Source organism: Lagenorhynchus albirostris, chromosome 20, assembly GCF_949774975.1.
Source record: "Lagenorhynchus albirostris chromosome 20, mLagAlb1.1, whole genome shotgun sequence".
Lineage (NCBI taxonomy): Eukaryota > Metazoa > Chordata > Mammalia > Artiodactyla > Delphinidae > Lagenorhynchus > Lagenorhynchus albirostris.
In genome coordinates this window covers 35,297,248-35,322,323 of record NC_083114.1, presented here as the reverse complement: position 1 = coordinate 35,322,323, position 25,076 = coordinate 35,297,248, and the positions used below count along the sequence as shown (strand labels likewise).

Below are 25,076 nucleotides of genomic sequence, written 5' to 3'. Positions count from 1 at the left end.
CTCTAGCTTATATAAACCTTTTGTTGTTCAGGATCTCCTATTTCTAGATCACACAGATTTTAAAGTTTTATTTACCTCTTTTTCCAAGAATATTATATAAAAGGAACATCCTGTGACAAACATATGGTTTACCATTCAGAACCAATGCAAGTCAAAGTCCAGTTTATGAGGCAGTTGCAACATAACCTCAAAATTGTGCGTATATAAAATTCTTTGCTTTAATAAGCACTTTGTGTTTGTATTTGTATGTACCACATTTTAGTTATCTTCTGATTTCAAAAGCAAAAATGAAAGACTAAAGATTTCTAATATTAAAAGAGTTGGTACCTACCAGCCATTCTGAGCTCCAAGCCACATAGTTGGTAAAAGGCTACTCATTTTCTGGGCTTCCTCTCTCATCAGGTCTTGTTCATTTTGTAATACTGATATTTGATCTTTATATGCATCTGAGTCATTACTGGAAAAGGTGAGACAAAGGAAAAAAATCTGAATATGTTTAGCTACAGTTTTCAGGGATTGATCATTTCTATATTTTAGTTTACGGTTTAAAAAAAAATCAAATAATCGAACACTAAATTCCAGTAAAGCCAAAGTTAAATGCTTATATTAAACATTTCAAAAAGAGAGAGAGAGAGAGAGAGAGAGAAAGAAAGAAAGAAAGAAAGAAAGAAAGAAAGAGAAGAAGAGAGAGAGAGGGAGGGAAGGAGGGAGGGAGGGAGGGAGGGAGGGAGAAAGTGGAGAAGGAAGGAAGGAAGAGAGGCAAGGCAATGAGGTGCAGGGGGGAGGGAGAGATAAGAAAGAAATGAAAGAAATATAAATACATATATTTCAGCAATTGTTCCAGAAGTAACATTAAGATACTAGGAAGCTCAAGGTACAGAGAACTGAGTTAAGACACGGTGATGAAATATAACAGTGAATATCCAGACTATAGTTAAGGTTCTCCCTTACAGTTATTTTGAATTTTATGAGTTTCTTCTGTGGGGAGAGAAAGAGGAGAGATAGTTTGTTTAAAAACCACACACATACACACACACACACGAGGGTGAATTATAAAGAATTTGCTAAAATAAATTAATAAGCTGAAACATGCTTGTATTCTACCCCAAAACCTTCATTCTTTGGACCGTCAGAGGACATTTAGTAAAAAAAAAAAAAGCATAACTGGGATATCAAATTCAAAACAGACAAACAAATCAGTAAGTCCAAAAAGATAACTTTATTCTTAAATTAACAATTAAATGTTAAGAGACACCTGGTTGCTCTATTCATTAAGAGGAAGAATATTAAATTGTAAAAAGACTCCAGTTTTGATAGACTCCCATCAGCTTTCTATAAGGCCTAGAGAAGGCAAGAAAGAAAATAAAGAATTTGCTAAATGGGCCTTATTTTCAAAGGAAGAATCTAAAACAAATTGTTTTCTGGGCTTCCCTGGTGGCACAGTGGTTGAGAGTCCGCCTGCCGATGCAGGGGACACGGGTTCGTGCCCCGGTCCGGGAGGATCCCGCGTGTCGTGGAGCGGCTGGGCCCGTGAGCCATGGCCACTGAGCCTGCGTGTCCGGAGCCTGTGCTCCACAACGGGAGAGGCCACAGCAGTGAGAGGCCCGCGTACCGCAAAAAAAAAAAAAAAAAAAAAAAAGGACATATATACACTACCAAACGTAAGGTAGATAGCTAGTGGGAAGCAGCCGCATAGCACAGGGAGATCAGCTCGGTGCTTTGTGACCGCCTGGAGGGGTGGAATAGGGAGGGTGGAAGGGAGGGAGACGCAAGCGGGAAGAGATATGGGAACATATGTATATATATAACTGATTCATTTTGTTGTGAAGCTGAAACTAACATAACATTGTAAAGCAATTATACTCCAATAAAGATGTTTAAAAAAAAAAAAGGGTCATTGAAACCCACATGGGAAATTTAAATTTAAATGGCCAATTTCACTGACAAAGTGGGTGTGAGAGTAGGAGAAGGGATTAAAATGGCAGAGAGTTATTAACAGAATAGAAGACAGTGAGTACAACAATTAACAAAAAATCATACCAAAAGAGAAAATGACTGGGAAGATTTTGACTAATATACCTTATAAGTAAGTTTTTTTTAAGTTGGAAGGAATAGAGAACAAATGGGTGAAAAAATATGTCTAGAGAGAATGCAATGGAAGGAAAAGATGAAGACATAGTTGGAGTAAGTAATAACATCTAAATCTACCACAACAACGTCAAATAGTAGGAATATTTTGACTGCTTGAGATCATTTTGGTTCCTTTTATGTGTGCACTTATCTGGTTCCCTAAATTGTTAACCCATTTGTATACCTTGACTGATATACTGGTGAGAGGTCTTCTGGGATTTGAACTCCCAAAGGATCTGTAAAAACATGCTCTGTGTACACGCCAGTTTGGGAGATATCCACGGTATCTTCAGCTGACCCTGCATTGCCTTCTGTAGCTTCAGTTGCTTCTTCTGCTGTTGGAACATTTTCATCAACCTCACTATTTTCTGTTTCCTTTTCTACAAAATAAATAAAACATGCTAACGATCCTAAGTTTGAGCTTTTCTTCCAATAATTTCCCCACACACAAACCCCCTCTATAGAATTCCACTCTGCTACTCCCTTTTCCTCCACACTATGTAATAAGACTGAGGATTCTTGATTTCATTTAACATTCATCACTCGATCTTCTTTCAAGCTCTTTCATCCTTGTTACTTTAAGGTCTAAGTTTAGTCCATAATGAGGCATCTGGGACAGGCTCAGACTCTATACAGACGGTATCTAAGGAGGACAGACATACCTGGTGGTTTTTCTATCACTGGAGATGTTCCGTTGGTACTAGGGGAAGTGGCAGCTGCTGTCACACCTTCTGTAGAACAACCAACCACCATGATGCCTCCCAACAGGCTGTCTGTCTCTGCTGAGCTATTGCTTGTCATGCTTCCACATAAAGATGCTTTGTCTACTTGTCCGGATTCTGAAAGCTCTTCTCCTGCGGGGTAGTCTGTTTCTCGTGCTCCTGAAAAACAAGATAAACCTTCGTTTAATAGCTCAGTAAACTCCTATAAACAGCATTTTCTCCATTAAGGCAACAATAGGTTTGAAATAAGAGTGCAGGTGAGACAAAGAGCTATTCAAATACACTGCCAAGATGGTAACTAAATTTTATTTAAACTAATTTAAACTCAATTCACAATTTGAGAAAGTAGCTTAAAAAATTCAGATAATACTTCTATTAACACAAGCACAAGTAAACCTGAAAATGTCAGAAATGACATTTCTGTTCTTAATATGAGCTCTTAAGCAGCCGCCTAATGAAATTAAAAACAATGAAATCTAGGGCTTCCCTGGTGGCGCAGTGGTTGAGAATCTGCCTGCCAATGCGGGGGACACAGGTTCGAGCCCTGGTCTGGGAGGATCCCACGTGCCGCGGAGCAACTGGGCCCGTGAGCCGCAACTACTGAGCCTGCGCATCTGGAGCCTGTGCTCCACAACAGGAGAGGGCGCGATAGTGAGAGGCCCGCACACCGCGATGAAGAGTGGCCCCCGCTCTCCGCAACTGGAGAAAGCCCTCACGCAGAAATGAAGACCCAACGCAGCCAAATAAATAAATAAATAAATAAAATAAAAAAACAAAAACAATGAAATCTAATTATATCTGACAAGGTAGCAAAAAATTTTTTTAATTATCTCTATTACTATTTGAAATATGAACTTCCACCACTATAAAAATTAATACAGGACTTCCCTGGTGGCACAGTGGCTAAGAATCCGCCTGCCAATGCAGGGGACATGGGTTCTATCCCTGGTCCGGGAAGATCCCACATGCCATGGAGCAGCTAAGTCCGTGAGCCACAACTACTGAGCCTGTGCTCTAGAGCCTGCGAGCCACAACTACTGAGTCCGAGTGCCACAACTACTGAAGCCCGGGTGCCTAGAGTCTGTGCTCCGCAACAAGAGAAGCCGCCGCAACGAGAAGCCCGCGCACCACAATGAAGAGTAGCCCCCGCTCGCCGCCAACTAGAGAAAGCCCACGTGCAGCAACAAAGACCCAACGCAGCCATAAATAAATAAACAAACAAATAAATAAAATTAATACAGCCTAGGTGTATACAGTGCCTTAAGATATTAGTAACACATTTAAAAACTAAGCATTTACCATAAAAAAATAAACCTCTTCAGTTCTCTTTATTTAGAAAGCTGTTTTTATTCCTATCACGTTACAAAAAATTTTTTGTAGTAAAATATACATATATACTACACAAAATTTTCCATTTTAACCATTTTAAGTGTACAATTCAGTGGCATTAATTACATTCACAATGTTGTACAGCCATCACAGCTATGTCCAAAACTTTTCTGTCACCACACATAGAAAATCTGTACCAATTAAACAATAACTCTCTGCTCCCTGAGCCCCTACCACTGGTAATCTTTAATTTAATTCTGTCTTTATGAATTTGCCTAGTCTAGATAGCTCATGTAAGTGGAATCATACAATATTTGTGTCTGAGTTGTTTCCAAGGTTAATCCATGTTATGGCATGTATCAATATCTCATTCCTTTATATGGCTGAAAAATATTCCACTGTGTAGATATAACATCAACCTCTTTAATTTTTTTGGGGCGGGGGCTGCGCCACGTGGCATGCGGGATCTTAGTTCCCCGACCAGGGATGGAACCCATGCCCCCTGCAGTGGAAGCACGTAGTCCTAACCACTGGATCGCCAGGGAATTCCCTTTAATTTTTAAACCAATGTTTTAACATCACATAATATTTAATATACAACTTTAGAAGACCTTCCCTTACTATTCAATCTAAATAGCCCCTTGCCCTCTGCCACCCACTTATCTTCTCAAATTTCCATTGTTTTACTTTCTTCACAGTATCTGAAAATATCTGTTAGTCATTTGTTTCCAGTTTATTTTTGGTCTTCACCAACTAGAAAATAAACTCCGTGAGAGAGTGGTACATAACTATCTCCAGTAACCAGTCGGTTCTTGCCAGTAAGGAGCTGTGGACGGTGGGAAGAGAGGAGCATGGTACTCTTACCTGGTACACTTGCTATACACAGAACATGAGAGTTGCAAACAGTGAAACTATCTAGGATGTTGCCTGGTTGGACAGCATCAATAATGATAACTTTTGTAGCTGAATGAGTGCTGGTACAGATCCAGACTAGACTGGATAATTCTTCTTGATTTTTTAACTCCTTCTGCTGCTCCTGCATAGGCAAAGTAAGGAAAATGAATGTTTAAAATGAGACGTATGTGTAAATATCCATGCGGCTGTGCCTCTACACTAAAGGACAATACTATTTCAAGTTTATTTCCAGATTATTTGGAAGGCTGAAAGTATAACCACCTTTCAACAATAATTAGTAGACTAAGAACTAGCAGTTAAAGCAGATCAGTGTTAAAGCTGTTCTGTATCTTGACTGTGATGATTGCTACATAGGTGCATACCTTTGTCAAAACTCTTTGAACTGTATCCATTTAGAGCGTACATTTTATTTTATGTAAAATATACTCCAGTAAAACTGATTTAAAAGAGAGAGAGGGGGGATGAGGAGTAAGCAAGGGCGTAGTAACCCCAATTAGAAGTTGGACCCAGAAGTAAGTTTGAGATCAAAGAGCTAAGCAATTAGTCTCAGAAACTGGGTCAATTGTTAGTGTAAGCACTTACCTTAAGTTCCTGATCTAACTTGTCTAAACTGCTCTGAGATGCACTTCGCTGTTCACTGCCTTCTGCATCTAAACCAGCAACATCCTTGTAAAAGACACTCGCTCCAACCACAGAGCCACCGTCTCTGGTCTTCCCACCTGACAAACTGACTCCAACAGCACACCACAGCTTTTTTGGGTTAAAAAAAGATGGTATTAAGTCACTTTCTCTCTAAAAATGTTTACAACTTTTCACATTTCTTTAAAAGATCTAATGATTACAAACAGAGGGCTCTAAAAATATTCAAAGTATTCCAGTCTAAAACTACAAAATGAACAATAACCTTGCCCACGAAAGTAGAATTTAAACTTTTTTGGTTTTAGGAAAAACTTCACCAAGATTTTAAGCAATATTACCATTAACTTCAAAATTAATTTACCTTCATTGATGTATCTTTTTCATCTAGAGGTCTGAGATAGACAGGTACAGGTAAATTTTTCATCTTATTTTCCCCTTGTCCATTGGTTACCTAATAATTGGGGAGGGGAGAAAAAGACACACTGGGTAAGCCTCATCAAAAGTGAACTTACAGGGCTTCCCTGGTGGCACAGTGGTTGAGAGTCCGCCTGCCGATGCAGGGGACATAGGTTCGTGCCCTGGTCCGGGAGGATCCCACGTGCCGCGGAGCGGCTGGGCCCATGAGCCGTGGCCGCTGGGCCTGTGCGTCTGGAGCCTGTGCTCCGCAACGGGAGGGGCCGCAGCGGTGAGAGGCCCACGTACCGCAAAAAAAAAAAAAGTGAACTTACAGAACCACTGAGACATGGACAAGCACTGCTGTAACATATTTATTCTATGAAGTCAAGTTCAAATTAACTTTGTCATTCTTATTTGAAAAATAAGCAGAAAATCAAGTGGCAATTAGAGAAAATAAGATGCCGCTTTGGGAGCTCAGAAAAGATACATTAACTCACAGACCTGTTAGTGTGTGTGTGTGTGTGTGTGTGTGTGTGTGTGTGTGTGTGTGTGTGTGTGTGTGTGTGTGTGTGTGTGTGTGTGTGTGTGTGTGTGTGTGTGTGTGTGTGTGTGTGTGTGTGTTAGGGGTAGGGAATATGGTAAAGTTCCTGTGTGTGTGTGTGTGTGTGTGTGTGTGTGTGTGTGTGTGTGTGTGTGTGTGTGTTAGGGGTAGGGAATATGGTAAAGTTCCTGTGTGTGTGTGTGTGTGTGTGTTAGGGGTAGGGAATATGGTAAAGTTCCTGTGTGTGTGTGTGTGTGTGCGTGTGTGTGTGTGTGTTAGGGGTAGGGAATATGGTAAAGTTCCTGAAGACCTGAATTGAGTTTTAAGTTAACAGTTTGACAGCTCCATGACAAAGGTTTCTTACAACTTTTAAACAACAGATACTGTTTTGTTTTTTTTTAACAAAATCTTCAAATATTAAAATAGAATAGGATACCCCAAGTCACATGTACTCAGCCACCTCCTATTGACCCCTCTCCTTCCTCACAGAACTCAGAGGCATTTCTCTTGAGCTGAAGGGCTCAAGAAAACCGCCTAAAAACCAGTACCCTCAATACTTCTCTAAACGTGTGCCAAATCCATGCCACTTGAAACTGAGCAGATTGGGACGTGTAGTTCGAGTCTTTCATGCCCAGGCCTACTCCTCCCCCTTGCATTTCCCATTAGATGCTCTTACCATGTTCAAACGTTACCTGTTTGTACTTTTGAGGCAGACTCCAGCCAAAAGCCTGCACTCTACCATCTTCCTTCTGAACATGTGCCTTTACCTGACGATACTGTTCTCTCTTCTGTTCTCTGCGTGAGGCTAAACTAGCTTCAGTTCTAAAAGGGAAAGAAATTTCCTTTTTAAGTTAAGTGAATATAACAACAGCTTATCTCCCCTCCCCTGCTAAAATAGCATAAATAACAAGAAAAAATTACCTTGTGTCAGGCAGTTTACAGACACTATATAATTTAATCCTAACATCTCTAAGGTAGGTTATCATACTCATTTTATAGGTAGAGACACTGGGGCTCTGAGAGATTAACTTTCCCAAGTTCATCTACCTAGTGAGGAGCAGGGTCAGGATGGAAAGCCAGTTCCTTCTGACAACAGAGGAAATGAGCAAACAACTAGGACAAGGGCTTATATAGGTCTTCAACATTTCTATTAATATTTATCAATGTTGTCAAACTACCAAAAAGGAGATTTTAAAACATTTCTCCTCTTTATGAAAACTAGGAGCAACGTACTTAAAGGCAGTCAAGTTATAGGAATAGTTTCTTTATAGCTGATCTGATAAGGGGCAAGAATATTCTGAACTGTTAAGTTATTTAGGGTGTAACCGCTAGTCTGAAAAATACTTACTCTTCGCTAAGGAAATCAAAGGCTTTGGACTTATCCCCTGGGAGTTGAGATAAGGTGCTGCTTCTTTTCTTGACAGAAGGAGTAACGTGAGAGGTGGGTGCATTGTACTTCAGATTAACCGGTGGTTCAGGCTTCTTAGTAGTGTTACTTGAGGAGCTGAAAAGTCTGCTGAAACTAAAAGGAAAATGAGAGGATGTGTGTGTGCAGTGTGTGTGTGTATTACATGCATGGTTAAGAACAATCCATCATTTTCCACAAATTCCAGAGAGCTTTTACAAGGAAATGAGTTAGAAACCAGCAAAAAGATTTTTTGTAGTTACACACTGCAACCTCAGCAATAACTCACAGCCAAACTCAGACATTCAGGAAAGAGAAACTATTGCCTAGAATGGCAGATCCCTGTTCTTTAATTAGCAACCCTCATAATGAAAGGAAGGAGCTCTTGAGTACAGGGAACTTCTCGTAATGAAGAAATAAAATAAGACGGTTCCTTTAGCCAGCCAGTGGTTGTTAAACAGCAAGGTTATGGCTGCACGGTTTGAACAGAAGCTTAGTAAGCCACTTCTAAAAATAGTCATAATAAAGTACTAGAACACATACTACCATTTTAACACGTACCTTATACATTTTTTTAGTAACCTCAATTCAAATAACTATTTTCACATCCACTCAAAAAAGAGAAAAAAACCTATTTCTATTAAATACCAGAAAAAATTCACCAAAAAAGGGCAAGTTTTAAGCACAGTAAATGCACAGTACTTCCAGCACAAACACAGTTCAAGTCCAAAACGCACAGATACACACACAACTCAAACCCCACAAACACTAAATTTCTAATCTTCACTTTGTAAAGTTCCTTACAATCACACAACCAGTGAATCAGTAACTTTAATGGGGATCCAGAAAACTATCAACTCTAAAAATAATTCCCCATTATTGTATTTAATTTAGTAGAGGATTCCACTAAATGCATAACCAACATGATGCATCTTACGATAGTCCTCAAGAACAGCCTTACCGAGCCGGCATACTACATACCAAAAAGAAAAAGTTCAGTTTAGCTATATACCCTAAATTTAAGAAAGAAAGCAAAAAGAAAGAAATCATTTGTGAAAATAAATTTTGATTCTAATCTCATCTCAGAGTCTTTGTGTGTTTTTAGATACTTACAACTGCCAAATGCTTGACCTTTTTTTTTCCTGCATGGCTGGATTTTCTCTTGATGCACTACAGGGAAAGGGAAAGAGAAGGGGTGGGAGACAGAGAGAGAGATGTTTAGTGAGGTAGTCTAGCTTTCTATCTGAAGAACAAGGGACCCAAGAAGTTCATGAAATACATGGAGGAGAGTCAACAATTTCAGCAAATAGTTACTTCGGCCTATTGTGTCAGTCAGTCTGTTAAGGCCGATACAACTAATATAAATAAAATTCCATCCCTCCCTCAAAGAGCTCAGACTACTGATAAGAGACAAAATTATTATCTGGGCTGGACAGATAGCCAACAAGCCTGAATGTTACTATTTCAATTTTTTATTGAAGAGATATCCTCCAACTTCCCTTTTTATTAAAATATTGCATTGTAATTCCCTGTCTCTACATAAAGGTACCATTTGTTTTACACTTCCAGCTCTCAAAAATTAGCTTGTAACTTTAGTGTTCTGATGGGTCATTTTTCACAGGACTAAAACTTTTCCATTACTGAAAAGCTGACCAGGGAAGAAAATAAACTGCATTGGGACTTCCCTGGTGGTCCAGTGGTTAAGAATCCGCCTTCCAATGCAAGGGACGAGGGTTCAATCCCTGGTCAGAGAACTAAGATCTCACATGCCATGGGGCAACTAAACCCACACACCACAGCTACTGAGCCCGTGCGCTCTGGAGCCCACACTCCACAACTAGAGAGAAGCCCGGGCACCGCAACTAAAGATCCTGACACAGCCAAATAAATAAATTAATATTTTAAAAAAAAGAAAGAAAAGAAACTGCATTGATTCAATAATTCGACAAAATTTCAAAAAGAAAAAAAAAGGCACTGCAAATTGATTTAGTAAGGTTGTAAGGTTTCTGCTATGACTGTCAGAGTCCCCTTTTCATTTCTTTTTTTAAGGACTGAATTTAAAACATATTTTAATTCAATGAAGAAAGTTAAGCCACCATTTTTATTCACCTGTTGACTACCATTTCACTGCTAGAATTAAAAATAGGAATGAAAAGTGGAACCTGACTATATGCCTCAGTTTTTTAACTATTCACTCATTATTTATTCCATATCCCTTAAAAGCTGGAGTTAAGAACATATTTGTTAGTATATTAGTTTCTCTGTCCAATAAATAAAGATTAAGATAGTAATCTTCTTCCTTCTTAGCAGCTACAAGGAATTACAACTTTTGCAAATTGTAAATGTGCTATACAAAATGTTTTTATTACTATTAAGTAAAGGACATAATCATAAGGAAGTAACAGTTGGTGGTTAGAAAATATTTTCATAAACTTTAAAACAAGGTGTCAGTGTGTACTATTATTGGTAAATCTGATGTGACAATCCAAACTGAAAAATATGGGCAAATTAGGGGGCAACTAGTTTACAAACTTTTCGTGAGCTCTTTCTAAAATTAAAATAAGGAACGCTGCTACTGAAGATATGACCATTAGATGGCAGCATTAGGTGAGATTTAAGATCCAACTTACAAAGATGTCAACTGAAGGTTGCTTTTTGCATGACTACTCAGAAAGGGGCGGTGGTGGTGGAAATCAGGAATATTTTACAGGAAGTCACTGACTAGGACTGATTTCGTTCCCTATGTGGCAAATGAAAACTTTACCTCTTCCTGACATCACTGTAAAAGTAGTGTCAGTTTCTACATTCTTTCAAAAAATGACTAAAGAAATTTTCACATATTGAGGTGTGGGGAAGTATTCTGGCTTATACATGATTTAACTCAAATGTTATGTGAACTAAAACAGCCTATTTGTGGCCTATCAAACATATACTGTACATATGCTTTCATTATTAAAGAAAAGGGTGCACTGACCAGAAGTAAAGAATGTCCATGTTAAAGATAAAGATGAAATGCCTCCCTTCCTGGGACACCAATGCTGGTACTCACTCTTTTGACGATAAGACTCCCTTCCCAGGTGTCAAGGCCATACTGACTCACTGTGTACACGCTTATCTGGTTTTTTTGAAACCTTGAAGGAATGTATCTGTGACTTGTTTGATGTTATTTGTTCTGACAAGATATAAAACTGTGCTGAAAACCATGCCTCTCCAGAGCAGCTCCTCAGAGATATCCAACAAGCTGTCTCCCAGGCTGCAGTCCTCCACTTGGCTCAAATAAAATTCTTTTCTATTCCAATTATAGATTGTTTACTGATTATTTTCATCGACAGACCGTCATTTAGTTGCCCTTTAGAGGTTGTGGGAATATTCTCCAAGAGGCCTCACTGGCCCAAAAGGGACCCACTTTGATCACATTCTGTTACTAATTGCTAGTGTTTCTTTAGACCTCTCTTAGTAAACAGAGCAATGGGCTTGGATCCCCAAGGCAGGACTCTAGTTCTGAATAAAGAAATGAATATCAGTAAACAATCAGCAACCTAGTAAACAATGAGGAGAAAAACACCAGAGGTACTTCTCATACAAACCGAATCATCTCTGTCCATCGAACAGCTTCTTGAAGCTCCATCAATCTCTCTTTATATTGGTTTCTCTCCATTAGAACTCGGGCCATTTCTACTCTAGTAAACCGCTTCCTTTGGGCTGTGGGAATATCACTCTATAACGAAAAGACTAGAGATCACTCTGGGAGCCTGTATCTGTTTTAGTGTTATCGCAGACTTAAGTAAAAATTTTAAGCTTTTAACATTCCTTAATTTCTAATCTAATGGATAACAAAAAAAAAGGCCTAATAAAAATAAAATCAATAAAGAGATATACTTAATTATTTATGACTGAAAAAAGTAGACAATTTAATTCCTCAATATAAATACAAATATTTGAATATATTATAAAGGAAATACAAAGAATAGTGCAGATTTTAAAGAAAAACAAAAAGGCTGTTATCTCTATAGATTTAATACACTCGCCTGGAAATGTTGTTCTCACAACAGTATTTTAAATTCATGTTCTATAACAAATGCTAGTTATTCAGAAAATACTTACAAGTAAGTTCCTAAAGGGGTTCATTTATCTCAAACTATCAATCTACATACACACTCAAAGCCAGCGAAAAGCATAAAAACTTGTTGGCTAGCTACCAAGGTACCCAATGCTAGGAGTCACTAAAACACCAAAAGAAATATAACAAGATGGAGACAACTGTATTAACCAGAATTATTATTAGGGAGAATTAGGAATGTGAGCATGGTACGACCCCAAAGGGGCATGCTCAAGTCAACTTCCTTCTACTGCTGATTTCTAAAGGCTCTTCTGGAGAGGAAGGTTGGGTTAACTGTAGGGCTTTTGTTTTGCTCAGTGCAGTATGCACATTTTGAATCACAGCTGAAAGGCATGGGACAGAAAGAAAGAGGCTGAGCTTAGCTTATCCCTCAGCAGTCTCCTTCTTTGTCCTCCTCCTGCAGAACTTAACCTCTCCTTTAAAAAAAAGTCAAACAACAAATGATCAAAGGATTTTGAGTTTGCAACATAGCAATCCCACTACTAGGTATATACCCTGAAAAACCAGAAGATTCTCACTGTAATGTTCATAACAGCATTGTTGGTGGTAGTAAAAAGCTGAAAATAACCTAAATATTCATTTACAGGAAAACAGATACAGAAATTGTAGTATATTCATAATGGGATATTATAAAGCAGTGAACATGAATGAACTATACCACTATACTACAACTAGGGTAAATATAAAAAACATAATACTGAGAAAAAGAAGCAAGTCTCCAAAGCTAAATACATATAAAACACAAAAACAGTGAAAATTAACCATACCTTGTAAGGATACATACATGTGTGGTATGATAAAATTATTTTTTTTCAAGTTAAGAAAATGATAAATACAGCATAGTAGTTTCCTCTAGAGGGAAGAGCATAGGGTATCTTCAATGTTTGATAATGTTCTAGTTCTTAGGTTAAATGGTAGGTTCATAATGTTAATTATAAGTTATTATTCATAACTTACATGTTACATATATTTTAAAATGTATCAAATATTATATAAAAACACAAATAAGAGATTGAAGGGGCACAAAATAATCATTCTGATCAGGACATCCATATATCTCAAGTTTGATACTTGACCGGCAAACACCTGTGACAGGAATGATAACCTAGCTACTGACAGAATAACTGGCATGCTAATAACATTGGCAAGAAGTTCATATTTATTCTTTTGTATTTATACGTTGACAACAATATGGGCTAACTGCCTAGTATTAAAGTTTCTAGACTTCATTTTTTTATGTTTAATACCATTAAACTATTTTTATTCTTAAGGCTTTCATATATTTCTAAGTTAAAATTTGAAACACAACAAAAACAAAAAACTCCAAAATATGCCACCTGGTCCTTGAGCTTGAACAGGCAAACACAAGTCAGAGCACAAAGCCATGGAGGAAAAATGAGCACACTGCGTGTAGCTAGAAAGCTTAGCATCTGGATACTATGTGGGAGCAGGATCTAGCCTATTCATGATCATAAGCACGATTTTAACTTTTTCTTTTCATCTTTATAATGCTATACCCAAAGCTTAATTAACAAGATTTCCCCAAAATACCAAAATATGGTAAGTTAAGAAAACAAGTCCAAAATTATAAACCTACATCATCATCATCTTTTGCTTTTTGCCTTGCATCTTCAGCCTCTGCACGAGCTCTAGTGGGGGGTAAAAAACAAAACATGTTATTTGAGTTGACCTCACCTTTTCAAAGAATAAAGAACAGGTCAAAAATTTTAACTACCACTAAATGATTATTTTTCTTTTTCCAAAGAGGGTATTTAGCTGCTTTCATTTAGGAGAACATTATCATAGCACTGTTCTCAGAAAACCAGGCATTAAAGAAAAGGAAAATAATGAATGTTTACAGTTTCCTGATTAGCAATATTTGAACAGCTCTCCTAACTTCTTTCACACCATGACATGAACAAAAAATTATAATATTCAATAAATGGAAGGGTCTGTTCAGAGCAGAGGCAATCAGCCAAACACTTAACCCTACCCCAGGCAGCTCTGGGGCCTTTGTGACGAGAGCGCTAAAGGTAGCAGTCTCGGGGTTACACCTATAACCTTGGTGGCACACTGGCAAAGCTTGTTTGGTTTAGAACAATATAGTGAAAACTTACTTCCTAAGCTCTTCCTCCAATTCTCTGTTCTTCTCCTCTAGCTTCAGCTTGGCTTGTTTCACAGCCTCCAACTCCCCTTGAAGCACGTCTTTCTCACAGGTAAGTTCATCCACTTTTGCTATCAAATCATTCTTCACTACATTCAACGCATTTCTAAGAAACACATATTTCAAGAGCACCATTACAAGTAAATATTCTTTCTATCTCACAGCTTATTTCTCTTGTAGACTAAAGTAACTACAATCATAAAGCTAAATAATGACTGAAAGCTTCAAAGGTATTCTACCTGATGTTGTCTGTAGATAAAGGTTTAAAAAAAAAACCCACAAAGCAATGGTCTGTTTTCTTATCAAACAAAGAATAAACGGAGGAACTTCCCTGGTGGTCCAGTGCCTAAGACTCCATGCTCCCAATGCAGGGGGCCCGGATTAGGTCCCTGGTCAGAGAACTAGATCCCACATGCTGCAGCTAAGAGTTCACATGCTGCAACTAAAGATCCCGCTTGCTGCAGTGAAGATCATGCGTGCCGCAACTAAGACCCAGCGCAGACAAATAAATAAATATTTTTTTAAAAAGAAGAATAAATGGATAAGGCAAGGCAGACCACTAAATTATTAAAAAGTCAGAATTAAATAAAATTAAACTTTTAACAAATAGCATCCAGGACTTCCCTGGTGGCGCAGTGGTTACGAATCCACCTACCAATGCAGGGGACATGGGTTTGATCCCTGGTCCGGGAAGATCCCACATGCTGCGGAGCAACTAAGCCCGTGCGCCACAACTACTGAAGTCTGTGTGCCCCAGAGCCTGCATGCCGCAACTTCTGAGCCCACGCGCCTCAACTACTGAAGCCGGAATGCTGTAGGGCCCGTGTGCTGCAACTACTGAAGCCTGTGCGCCTACAGCCCATGCTCCGCAACAAGAGAAGCCACCCCAATGAGAAGCCTGCGCACCGCAACGAAGAGCAGCCCCCGCTCGCTGCAACTAGAGAAAACCCGCACACAGCAACAAAGACCCAACGCAGCCGAAAACAAATAAAATAAGTGGTTAATTAAACAAACAAAAAAACAAATAGCATCCATAAGGGTACCGTCCTTAATAAGTTCTGAAAAGATATTATCTAATCAACAAAGTAAAATTAATCCTTGAATTTACCTTTAATAATTAATAAGAAAGTCTAACCTTGAAAAAAATGAAAAAAAAAATCTAAGATCTAGCTCCTTTTGCATATCGTGGACATAGGACGTCATTAGAGCTACATTCTGTTTTGGATATACACAGATGTTCCAAAGTTGCTCTGACACAGCAAATTTACAAAGGGGCCTGATCTGCTTTTCCACGTAACTCAGGACCCACTGCACTAAACAAAACTCCAATGTGTTTGAGGGCCTAAGTAAGACTCCACAAATTGCTACCATGGAGGAGAGTTCTGAAGAGGTGGGCCGCATATAGATAAAAACATTTATGCAGAAATAAAATAAGCCCCAAGAGGAGAGAGAAGAAAATAGATATCCCAGGGGAGGGAGCAAAAACCACATAGGACACATCCAGAAGATTAAGAGAAAGGCATGGATACTTGCAGGGTAGAAAGGAGATCAAAATCTGTTTCTGAAAAGAACAGAGTAATGAAACACACCATCAGTGAAATTAGGTCCCATTAACTATTTGCTTGTGTACACGTGTGTATGCACAAGCCCACACACAGAGAAGCGGAAGGACGTGGGGTAGTGAGACTGCATTCGTGCTATGTTAAATTAAAGATGTGCCATTGAATTGGATGAGAAGAAAATTCAGTATCTTTTGTTCCCTGCTGAAATTTTGCATATACTTACTTGGTTTCCAACAGTTGTGTATTTTCCAATATAAGATTCTCAACTTCACGACCCATTCCTATCAAAGAAAAAAGATAAAAACTTTGAAAATAAATTTATTAAAATTATATAAACTTATAATAAGCTATAGTCTCAAATTTTATTTTATAAATTTTATCTGTGCTTTAGTAATCTCATTTTGTCTATAATTTCATTTTATGTATCTACTTGTATGGATTATAAAATTATAAATAATTATCTACCACAAAACAAAGCTAAAGATTTTCTTAGTCTGTATTTTGCTTCTCATAGATAATATTTCAAAAGAATGAAGACTTTTCTGCCAAATATTCTAAAAAGTAGCAGTATTTAGGGGGAAAAGAGAGTAGCATTAATATGGATCAGAAATCATTTCTAAATCACACCTGTTATTGCAGGCTTTTGCCTAAAAATTAGGTCTTATTAATAGAGAACAGGAAGAAACAAGAAAGACCCCAATGCAGATGAAACCTTACCAAAGAAATTATGGTCTTAAAGCCCATGCATTCCATGTAAAGCAAAAACAAAGAACAAGAAATGTTTTACGTAAGAAACAGAATGAAAAAAGATCATTAATCTGTAGTTTTAGCCATGATATGAAAAACATCTGAAATCACAATGTCATGATTTAACGCATAATGATGTGCAAAAGACAGAAATCAAGGTGATTTCCTTCATTCATAAGGATGTTCTGATGTTACCAATTCTTTTGCAAAATAAAATTGAATATAATTAGAGTGAAAATCCCAGATCAATAATATAAAGATTTCTTCAAAGTGCCACCTCTGAAATGATAATGCTTAGTGGTCAATTTATACAATCATGCTTAATAATTTAATGAGTACTGTAAGGTAGGCGGTAGAGCATTCAATGCAAGATCCAATGTAGTGATCTTTAGGGAGAAGAAAGCTATTTAGTTTGCTACTCACAAGAAACTGAAGAAATCAAACAACACATTAGGGAATATACCTCAGAAAGTTACAACAGAGCAAAGCAAGCACAACAAAAAACCCATCACTCCACTAATATTGGTAAATCACATACAATGGAATATTCATAACCCACCTAAAAAAGGAAGTAAATATCTCTAATGAAAACAATGTAAGTTAAAGGAGTTAACATGTCTCTTTATTTTAAAAAAAGGTAATATTTCAAATAACTTAAAGACAATTTAAAACGCAACTAATCTAGGAATGCTAAAAGTTCAATGCTCACATATGGACTCATATTTTGTCTGTATTATAATTACCTCAAATATTCTTAAAGAAGAAGGTACTTCTGCCATGAAGAATAAATATCAGAAACAGTAGCTTATTTAATCATCTACATATTTCCAAAAGCTGAAAATAAAGACAAACTAAAAGTTTCCAAATTCCAATTTAAAAATGAATTTTGACAAGATATGTTGAAATATTTGCTTTAAACACTAATGTTAACTTTTCAATAAAGCTATAGAGTCAAAAGAAATATGGTTAAGGTTGGGTGAAAAAAGTTTATATAATGACTATGTTTGCTAAACTCTCAAGCACATAGGGAGATAAGCATAAAAGCTGAAAATATATGCAGGGGGGAAAATAGTTGAGCAGAGGAAAAAAAAAAGAGAAAGCATTAAATGAGAACAGCAGCCAAGACCACCTAGCTTAAAAAGCAGTAATATTAAAGAATTTAAAAGCATACACACCAGAATATTCCCCTGGGTAAGCAGCCCAAGAGAAAAAACGAATGAGAATCTCAATTAGATTGTTTTCAGAAAGCAAGATCTACACTCACTTATTTCAAAATGAGAGAGAGGAGCCAATAAAATTGAAAAGATGTGGAGAAACCAAACACAATAAAGTATAAATATTATAAATAGGAAAAAATTTTGAAATATGTACTCTATGGAAATCATATCCTATAATGTAGTTTCTAGAGTTTACACCTTCCCAATGAAGAGTTCTCCTAAAATCTAGTGTATAAGTTTAATATATAACCAATAGGATCGTCCAAAATTTTCACTTTGAAATGTATCAATAAAAACTAACTAATAACTATAAGAAAAACGTAACGTGAAGTGGCCCCATTTCTATTCATGACTTCAACTAAGCATAAACTTAGGTCTGACATATTTGGAAACCTTACCTATTAAAACAAGCAAAAAAACTGCCTGACGGTTTTAAAAATAGACATCTCATTTGGATTTTAGCACTGATTCTCAAGCTCAGTCCATAGATGGGCTCTGGATTATCTGTCACTTCCTTGAGAAAGTATGCACAATTTTATCTATTTCTGTATGTGCATTTTTCCAAAAGTACACTACTCTCTTACAAATTCTCCTGTAAAGGAGTTTTAATTCCAAAAGGTAAAGAAGCGTAGGTTTAGAGGTGAAACAAAACTGTTAAAACTATTTAACAATCCATTCACTTAGCTGCTGTGCTATGTCCCAAAGACTCAACAGTGAGCAAAAGATATAGTTGTCTTTGCCACATTGAGCTTATCGTCTAGCCAGGGCGACAGGCACACTAAAAAACTACAATAAAGTATTATGAAGAGTTGCATAATAAACTGCAGTCCTATGGGAATATGTTTCCAGACAACTGAGCTTTAACTAGGGGATCAAGGCAGAACTCCTGGAGGAGGATATTCCATTTAATCAGAGGCAAGAAGGAGACACAGAGACAGATACATAGATTTTCTTTTTTAAGAAAGGACGCAAACAATCCTTCATGACTGGTTTTGAGGGAAGTGTGAGAGATTTAGGATGGAGAACTGAGTTGATGGTGAGGTTATTCACTGAGGTAGTATATGCTGGTATAAGAACAGCCTTTGGGGACAGGACAATAAAGAAAGATGCTGATGAACTGAGCTTTAGGCATATCAACTATAAAGTTCTACAAGTCATCTTAAAGATGTCTAATGGGCTGTTTGGAAGTAATAGTCTGGGGCTGTAGAAAAAAATCTTGGACGGAGAGAAAGACTTGGGAGCAATTAGCCATGAAAGCCAAGAAACAAGAGCAAATCAGACCTCCCAAACATGGAAGCAAGACTGGGCCAGGAACATCTGAAAAATGGGCGGAGAAAGAGGGTCCTGCAAAGAAGCCTGAAAAGAAATAGTCAGAGGCAGGAACGAATGCAGGGAAGTCTGATACCACAGAAACCCAGCAAAGACCGTTTTAAAGACAAATGCTATTTGAGAAGTCATGTGAAATAACTTAGAAGGAACAGCTGGATATAGCAAACAAGAAGTTGTTTCAGGGAAGGTTAGTGTGGGGCAGAATGCCAGATTGTAGTCAGATGAGGTGCAAGTGGGACTGGGGAAATCCTCCCAGTTAAAAGTAGCCACCCTTTCAAGAAGTCTGTTTTGTCCACTGGTGTATCACAAGCATCTAGAATAGTGCCAGGCTCATAACAGACGCCTACCTCACCGATATTTCTGCAAAAAAGCACATCTGGAAATGGGAGAAGAGTAAGTGATAGGGTGGAAAGGTACTAAAGATAGGGAGTCAGAGGAGGGCAGTAGTTTTATTTTAAAATGGAAAAGACCTGAACATGTTTAAATGATAACAGGAAGAAGTTAGTAAAAATAGTGAAGTTGAAAAAATAGAATTTAATCAAGAGAATGAAAATCTCAAGAGTAGGATGCATGAATGTATGATTTCCAAGTTCTAGAACGTGGCCATGGAGGGTAAGTGACTAAAGTGAATAGAGAAAAGGATCATTGGAAATAAAGTCAAGGGATGAGACATCAATCAAGATAAAGGACAAATTCTGGGGGATTATCTCTTTTAAATTATTAAAATCTGAAAAAAGTAATCTAAATACTGACTACATGCATAATGATTTCAAAAACAAGGGAAGAGTTTTACAACAACACAGCAATTAGAAAAATGAATAATGAGTTATAGAAATGGACTATGTACTTATTTATCAACCAACGTTCATTTAAGGAACTTTGTGAGAAACAATTTTACTAGTTTAACTATGTTCCATTTAGTGAGTATTACACTGCAATTACTATCACTGAACTGACCAGAAGAGAAGCCAAGGAAAAACTATGTGCCTTGGAGATGTCATTTAACATCTTTGACCAAAAGTATTCATGTAGGCTTAAGTCACTACACTTAAGGTGATATATTAAAACTTCTAATCTGGAACATTCTAAAGATAAATATATCAATATCTGCAAAAGGGAAAAGACAGTAGTTTACAGTCTATTTCTTTTTTTCAAAGTGGAAAGGAAATCAGAATTTTGCTTTTAACCTATTTATTATGCTTCATTTTCTGACTTAAAGAATGGAAGCTTTCGGAAAATACTTGATTTAAAAGACCACAATTATTTCTAAGTACTATGTGGCTTCTTAACTCTACAGGGAAGAAAGTTTGGGGCCAATAACCTCAATAATGATATTACTCAATACTGGATTATAAGGAAGCAGAGTGTACAAAGAACATTTAAAAAGTACTTCATTCTGGTTAAATACAAAGGGGAAGCAAGAAGGAAGTTTTTTTTTTAGATGATGTATATTGATTCTGGTGGTGGTTATACAACTCTATGCATTTGTTAAAACAAAAAATTGAACCTCACTGTATATAAATCTGAATATAAGTTTAAACATTAAAAAATTCTTCTTTCTAACATTTTTTTGCATCTGCCCCTCAATTTTTGCCAGGGAATCAGTTTCTTAAACCAATCAAATCTTAAAAGGAACTTTTCATGCATAATTTAATCTTAACAAAGAGTATAAATTTAAAGGTAAAAATGGAGTGCTCCTTAAGAATTAATCTTTTAGCCTTTCTTGAGAAATGCAAGCGCATTCAATTGCATCCAACGTTACTAAGACTTTAATGGTGGGAGTCTATGTCTAACTCAGTTTTGTTTATGTACTTTCAATCTCTCTTACTTTACATAAGACTGTGAGCTCTGTTTAGACAGAACTTGTATTTCCTTCAAAAAATATTTGTCGAGGACATAACTAGTAACCAATAAATTTAACATAAATGAATGCAAGTAACACCTCTCTAGGTTCATAAGAACTGACAAACAGCACCTTTTGAGAACAGTGTAATCTGTACTGAATTTACACGAAGGGATACAAAAAATGTTTGGAGACCAGAGTCCATCCCAAAGGCATAGATTTTTTTTAATACTATAACATTTTCCATTTCTGTAAGGTCTTAAGTTATAAGAAAGGCACACCAAAGCTAACTGACATGTCATGTAAGTTTTTTTTTGGCCGTGCCTCATGGCTTGAGGGATCTTAGTTCCCCGACTAGGGATTAAACCTGTGCCCCTGCAGTGGAAGCACAGAGTCTTAATCACTGGACATCCAGGGAAGTCCCATTCATGTAATTATTGTTGAAAGGAACTTTAGAGATCACTTAGAGCAGAGCAAACTTTTTCTGTAGAGGGCCAGATGGTAAATATTTTAGGCTTTGTAAACCACATAATCTGTTACAGACAACTTAACTCTGCTGTTGTGGGGTAAAAGAAACTATAAACAATCCGTGAAAAATGAGTGTGGCTGTGTGAACTCTACTCGTACACATAGGAGGTGAGCTGGATTTGGCCCATGAGCTGCAGCTTGTCCAACCCTTGAACTCTTTCTTTTTATGCACAAAGAAACTAATGCCCAGAGAGGTTAAGCTATTTGGCAAAGGTCACCAGATAAATAGTAGAAGAGCCAAATGCATTATCCTTTTCAAACCAGATATTCTTCAACAATACAAACTCTAAAATGATTACATTTCCCAAAGAGCTAAAACAGAATACTCTGTGAAATCTCAGAAAAATCAAGTGTTATAATTTCTTATTTAATTAAGGTCAACAGGATTTAATGAACGCTATTTAAGACAGGAATTAACTATCCATCAATCCATAAATCTATACATCTATACATATACCCCATATATACATATATCACTGTGCTTCTTCTATGTAATACTGTTCTCAGAATGTAGCAGGAGTTCAATAAATTGTGTGACATGAATTCAAAATACAAACTAAAATGTAATCCAATTCTAGGCACATCCATAAGTGAACATATTCTCATTTAAAACTTTCATCATCTCAAAGAATACATTCTTATTAATTATGTAAAAGTGCAATAACTCTGCCCCACTGGACAGTTAGAGACATTTTAAAGAAATTTTCAATTAAGTCATTTAAAAAATCTATTTTTAAAACAGTATGATACTACTTCAGATAAACAATCATACCTAGTAAATCTGCTCCTTCATCCACATCTCCAATTAGACCTGAACCAGCTGAAGATAGTTCTTCAAAGAGAGACTCTGTATTGCGATCAAAAGCTTTGTTCTCTATGCCTTTGGTGGGAGTGCTAGGCAGAAAAAACCAAAACCAAATCAACAAATAAGTGAAAGATGTTTTCAACTGTGCAAAATGAATACAAAAGGCTAAGTTACATAGGAATTTTTAACCTGTAATTTACATTTCATATAAAATATAATTTAAAAGGATTTCTCAAGGGTGTCATAAGAGATTCCCATTAAACTCCACAGAGAGAACTGTTGATGAATATATAGAATGTTTTTGCAGTGAGATCCTAGCAAACACAAACAGTAAATGGCAGCTAAGAGAGCACTACTCTGCATTGTTCAGGCACTGGTCTAAGTCCTTTCACAGACTACCTTACTAAAACCTTCACACCTACTCTACAAAAGATCTGCTGCTATTATCCCAACTTTACAGAAGAGGAAACTAAAGAGGTTATGGAATTTGCCAAGATCATCCAGCAAATGAGTCAAAGAGGCAGAACTCAAACCCAGGCAGCCAGGCTTCAGAATCCATGATCTTAAATTAACTACCATGGTCCATGTTGTCTGGGTATAAATTAGCATGGCCATTTTATTTTTCTTTTAAGGGCAACTTGGCAATATCAAAATTTAAAATGTAAATACCCACTGACCCAAGAACTTGATCTTAAAAAAATTCCTACAGGGAATTCCCTGGCAGTCCAGTGGTTAGGACTTGGTGCTTTCACTGCAGTGGCTGGGGTTCAGTCCCTGGTTGGGGAACTAAGATCCCGCAAGCTGTGCAGCGTGGCCACAAATAAAAAAAAAAATCCTACAAAGCCCCTGTCACAAGAAGGCAATTATGTACGTAAAAGGATGGTCAGAGTAGCAAAAAGTTGAAACAACCCAAGTGATCATTAACAGGGCACAGATGAAATAAGTTATGGATATACCTAAAAGTTTCAACTTTTAACTTTAAAAACATTAAAACACAGCTTTAGAAATGAAAGAAACCCATTATATAAAGGTGCTTTTTATAAAGCAAGTTACAATACAGTATGTATAATATAAGCCCTTTTTGCAGGGGTATGGAGGAGAATGGGGAAATGTACGTGTTTGTGCATTAGCGTTACATTAATAGAAAAAAGTCTGCATGGGATTTCCAGTTAAATACGATGGACACAGTCATTTATCACCCAATAATTCAGAAACTCAACTGAAATGACAGTAAAGGAATTTAAAAAGTATACACCCACAAGGACATAGGGAACAGAAAAAGAAACTACAGCAGATGAAATGTGAACAAAATTATATAAGATAGAAAACAGATGGGCAAACAGTAGAAATTGATTTAACAGACCAGACAAAGCTTCAACTTAAGCCATTAGTGTTTAGGAAGGAAGTCAGCATGCTGCCAGAACCCCTGAAAGGCTCAGGAATTGAAGGAACCAGCAATCTGCAAAGAGAAGCATGCAAGAGGGAACATAAGATAGAGGGATGTGATGAAAGACAGCACAAGAAGCTATATGAGACCTAAATCCAACCCTCCAGGACAGTGAGACCTCCCTTCTCCTGGCATTGCTCCCTGAACAATGGAAGCCAAGGTTAAATGTTATAGGCAGAAAACTGGAGAATCAATGTCATTTACTTAAGTATGAGCAAAACAGCCACAGAGAACCAGACGATCAAAGAAAGCCTCTATCATAAAATTGAGTCCAAAACACTCAGAGTAAAAGGAGACAGTGAATGCAGACAGCAGCAAAAACTTAAAAAAAAAATTTTTATTTTATTTTCATAATAAAGTTACATCTGTAAGAGAACTCTAGGGTGTTATAAAAAGTACCTATCCAAGAAAAACAAAAAAACTTTTAGAAAAAAAATTGACGAAGGTTGAAAGAGAAAGTTGAAGAAATCATCCAGAAATTATAACAAAAATAGAAGAGACAGAAAAGAGGGGAAAAAGGGAATTGTGAGGGTCAGTCCAGAATGTTCAATATCTACCTAATAAGTGTTTCAGAAAAAGAGAAGAAAAGACAACAAAAAGGAGAAATAAGAGAAAATTTCTCAACGGGGAAATATGAATTTCCAGATGAAAGGACTACTGCAGATACAAAAGAAGATGCCTACATTGAACACATCATCATGAATTTTTAAAAAGGAAAAAACAAACAAAACAACAACAAACTGGGATAAAGATCCTAAAAGCTTACAGAGAATATATTAAAAAAGCAAGAATCCAAATGGCAACACTCCACTAAACATGACAATGAATTAATGTCCTCACAATTCTGAATAAAAACTTCTGAAGATTTCCCAACCTGGAATTCTATATCCAGCCAAACTATCATTCCTTTAAATGACATTTATCACATTCAAGTTCTCAAAAAACTTACTTCCAAAAAACAGTCTTTGCCAGGAAAGCTAGTAAGAATATTTCTGTCAAAGCAAAGGCATAAATCAAGAAGCTAGATGTCATGGTATCCAGGAAATAGAAGATGGAACAAAGGAGAGAAGTGAAAAGAATTCCCAGCATGAAAATAAGGGCAAATTCCAGGACCAGAGCAAACACAAAAATGTCTACATTGGAGAACGGTAACAGAAGGTTCCAGTAAACTGGTTTTATTTATATTTGGCCATTTTGAGAATGTTTACATTTATGATTTGCAGGGTATCTGTTAGTG

At 37.0% G+C, this 25,076-nt stretch overlaps 1 protein-coding gene across 7 annotated transcripts in view; it reads right to left on the bottom strand.

Annotated features, from left to right (window-relative positions):
* Positions 1 to 25,076, bottom strand: part of SPAG9 (sperm associated antigen 9) — a 143,573-nt gene that overhangs the window by 19,014 nt on the left and 99,483 nt on the right. For 4 of the 7 annotated variants that reach the window (XM_060135509.1, XM_060135511.1, XM_060135512.1 and 1 more), the window contains 14 exons: positions 22,360 to 22,481; positions 16,147 to 16,204; positions 14,315 to 14,467; positions 13,795 to 13,846; positions 11,665 to 11,795; positions 9,191 to 9,247; positions 8,021 to 8,194; positions 7,365 to 7,494; positions 6,097 to 6,186; positions 5,679 to 5,846; positions 5,046 to 5,217; positions 2,793 to 3,011; positions 2,315 to 2,510; positions 332 to 457 (listed from right to left, as the gene is read on the bottom strand). In XM_060135509.1, the coding sequence (XP_059991492.1) occupies positions 332 to 457; positions 2,315 to 2,510; positions 2,793 to 3,011; positions 5,046 to 5,217; positions 5,679 to 5,846; positions 6,097 to 6,186; positions 7,365 to 7,494; positions 8,021 to 8,194; positions 9,191 to 9,247; positions 11,665 to 11,795; positions 13,795 to 13,846; positions 14,315 to 14,467; positions 16,147 to 16,204; positions 22,360 to 22,481 (1,848 nt within the window). Of the gene's footprint in view, positions 1 to 331; positions 458 to 2,314; positions 2,511 to 2,792; positions 3,012 to 5,045; positions 5,218 to 5,678; positions 5,847 to 6,096; positions 6,187 to 7,364; positions 7,495 to 8,020; positions 8,195 to 9,038; positions 9,051 to 9,190; positions 9,248 to 11,664; positions 11,796 to 13,794; positions 13,847 to 14,314; positions 14,468 to 16,146; positions 16,205 to 22,359; positions 22,482 to 25,076 lie in introns of all 7 variants that reach the window. The other 3 variants (XM_060135508.1, XM_060135510.1, XM_060135513.1) reach the window with 1 other exon arrangement.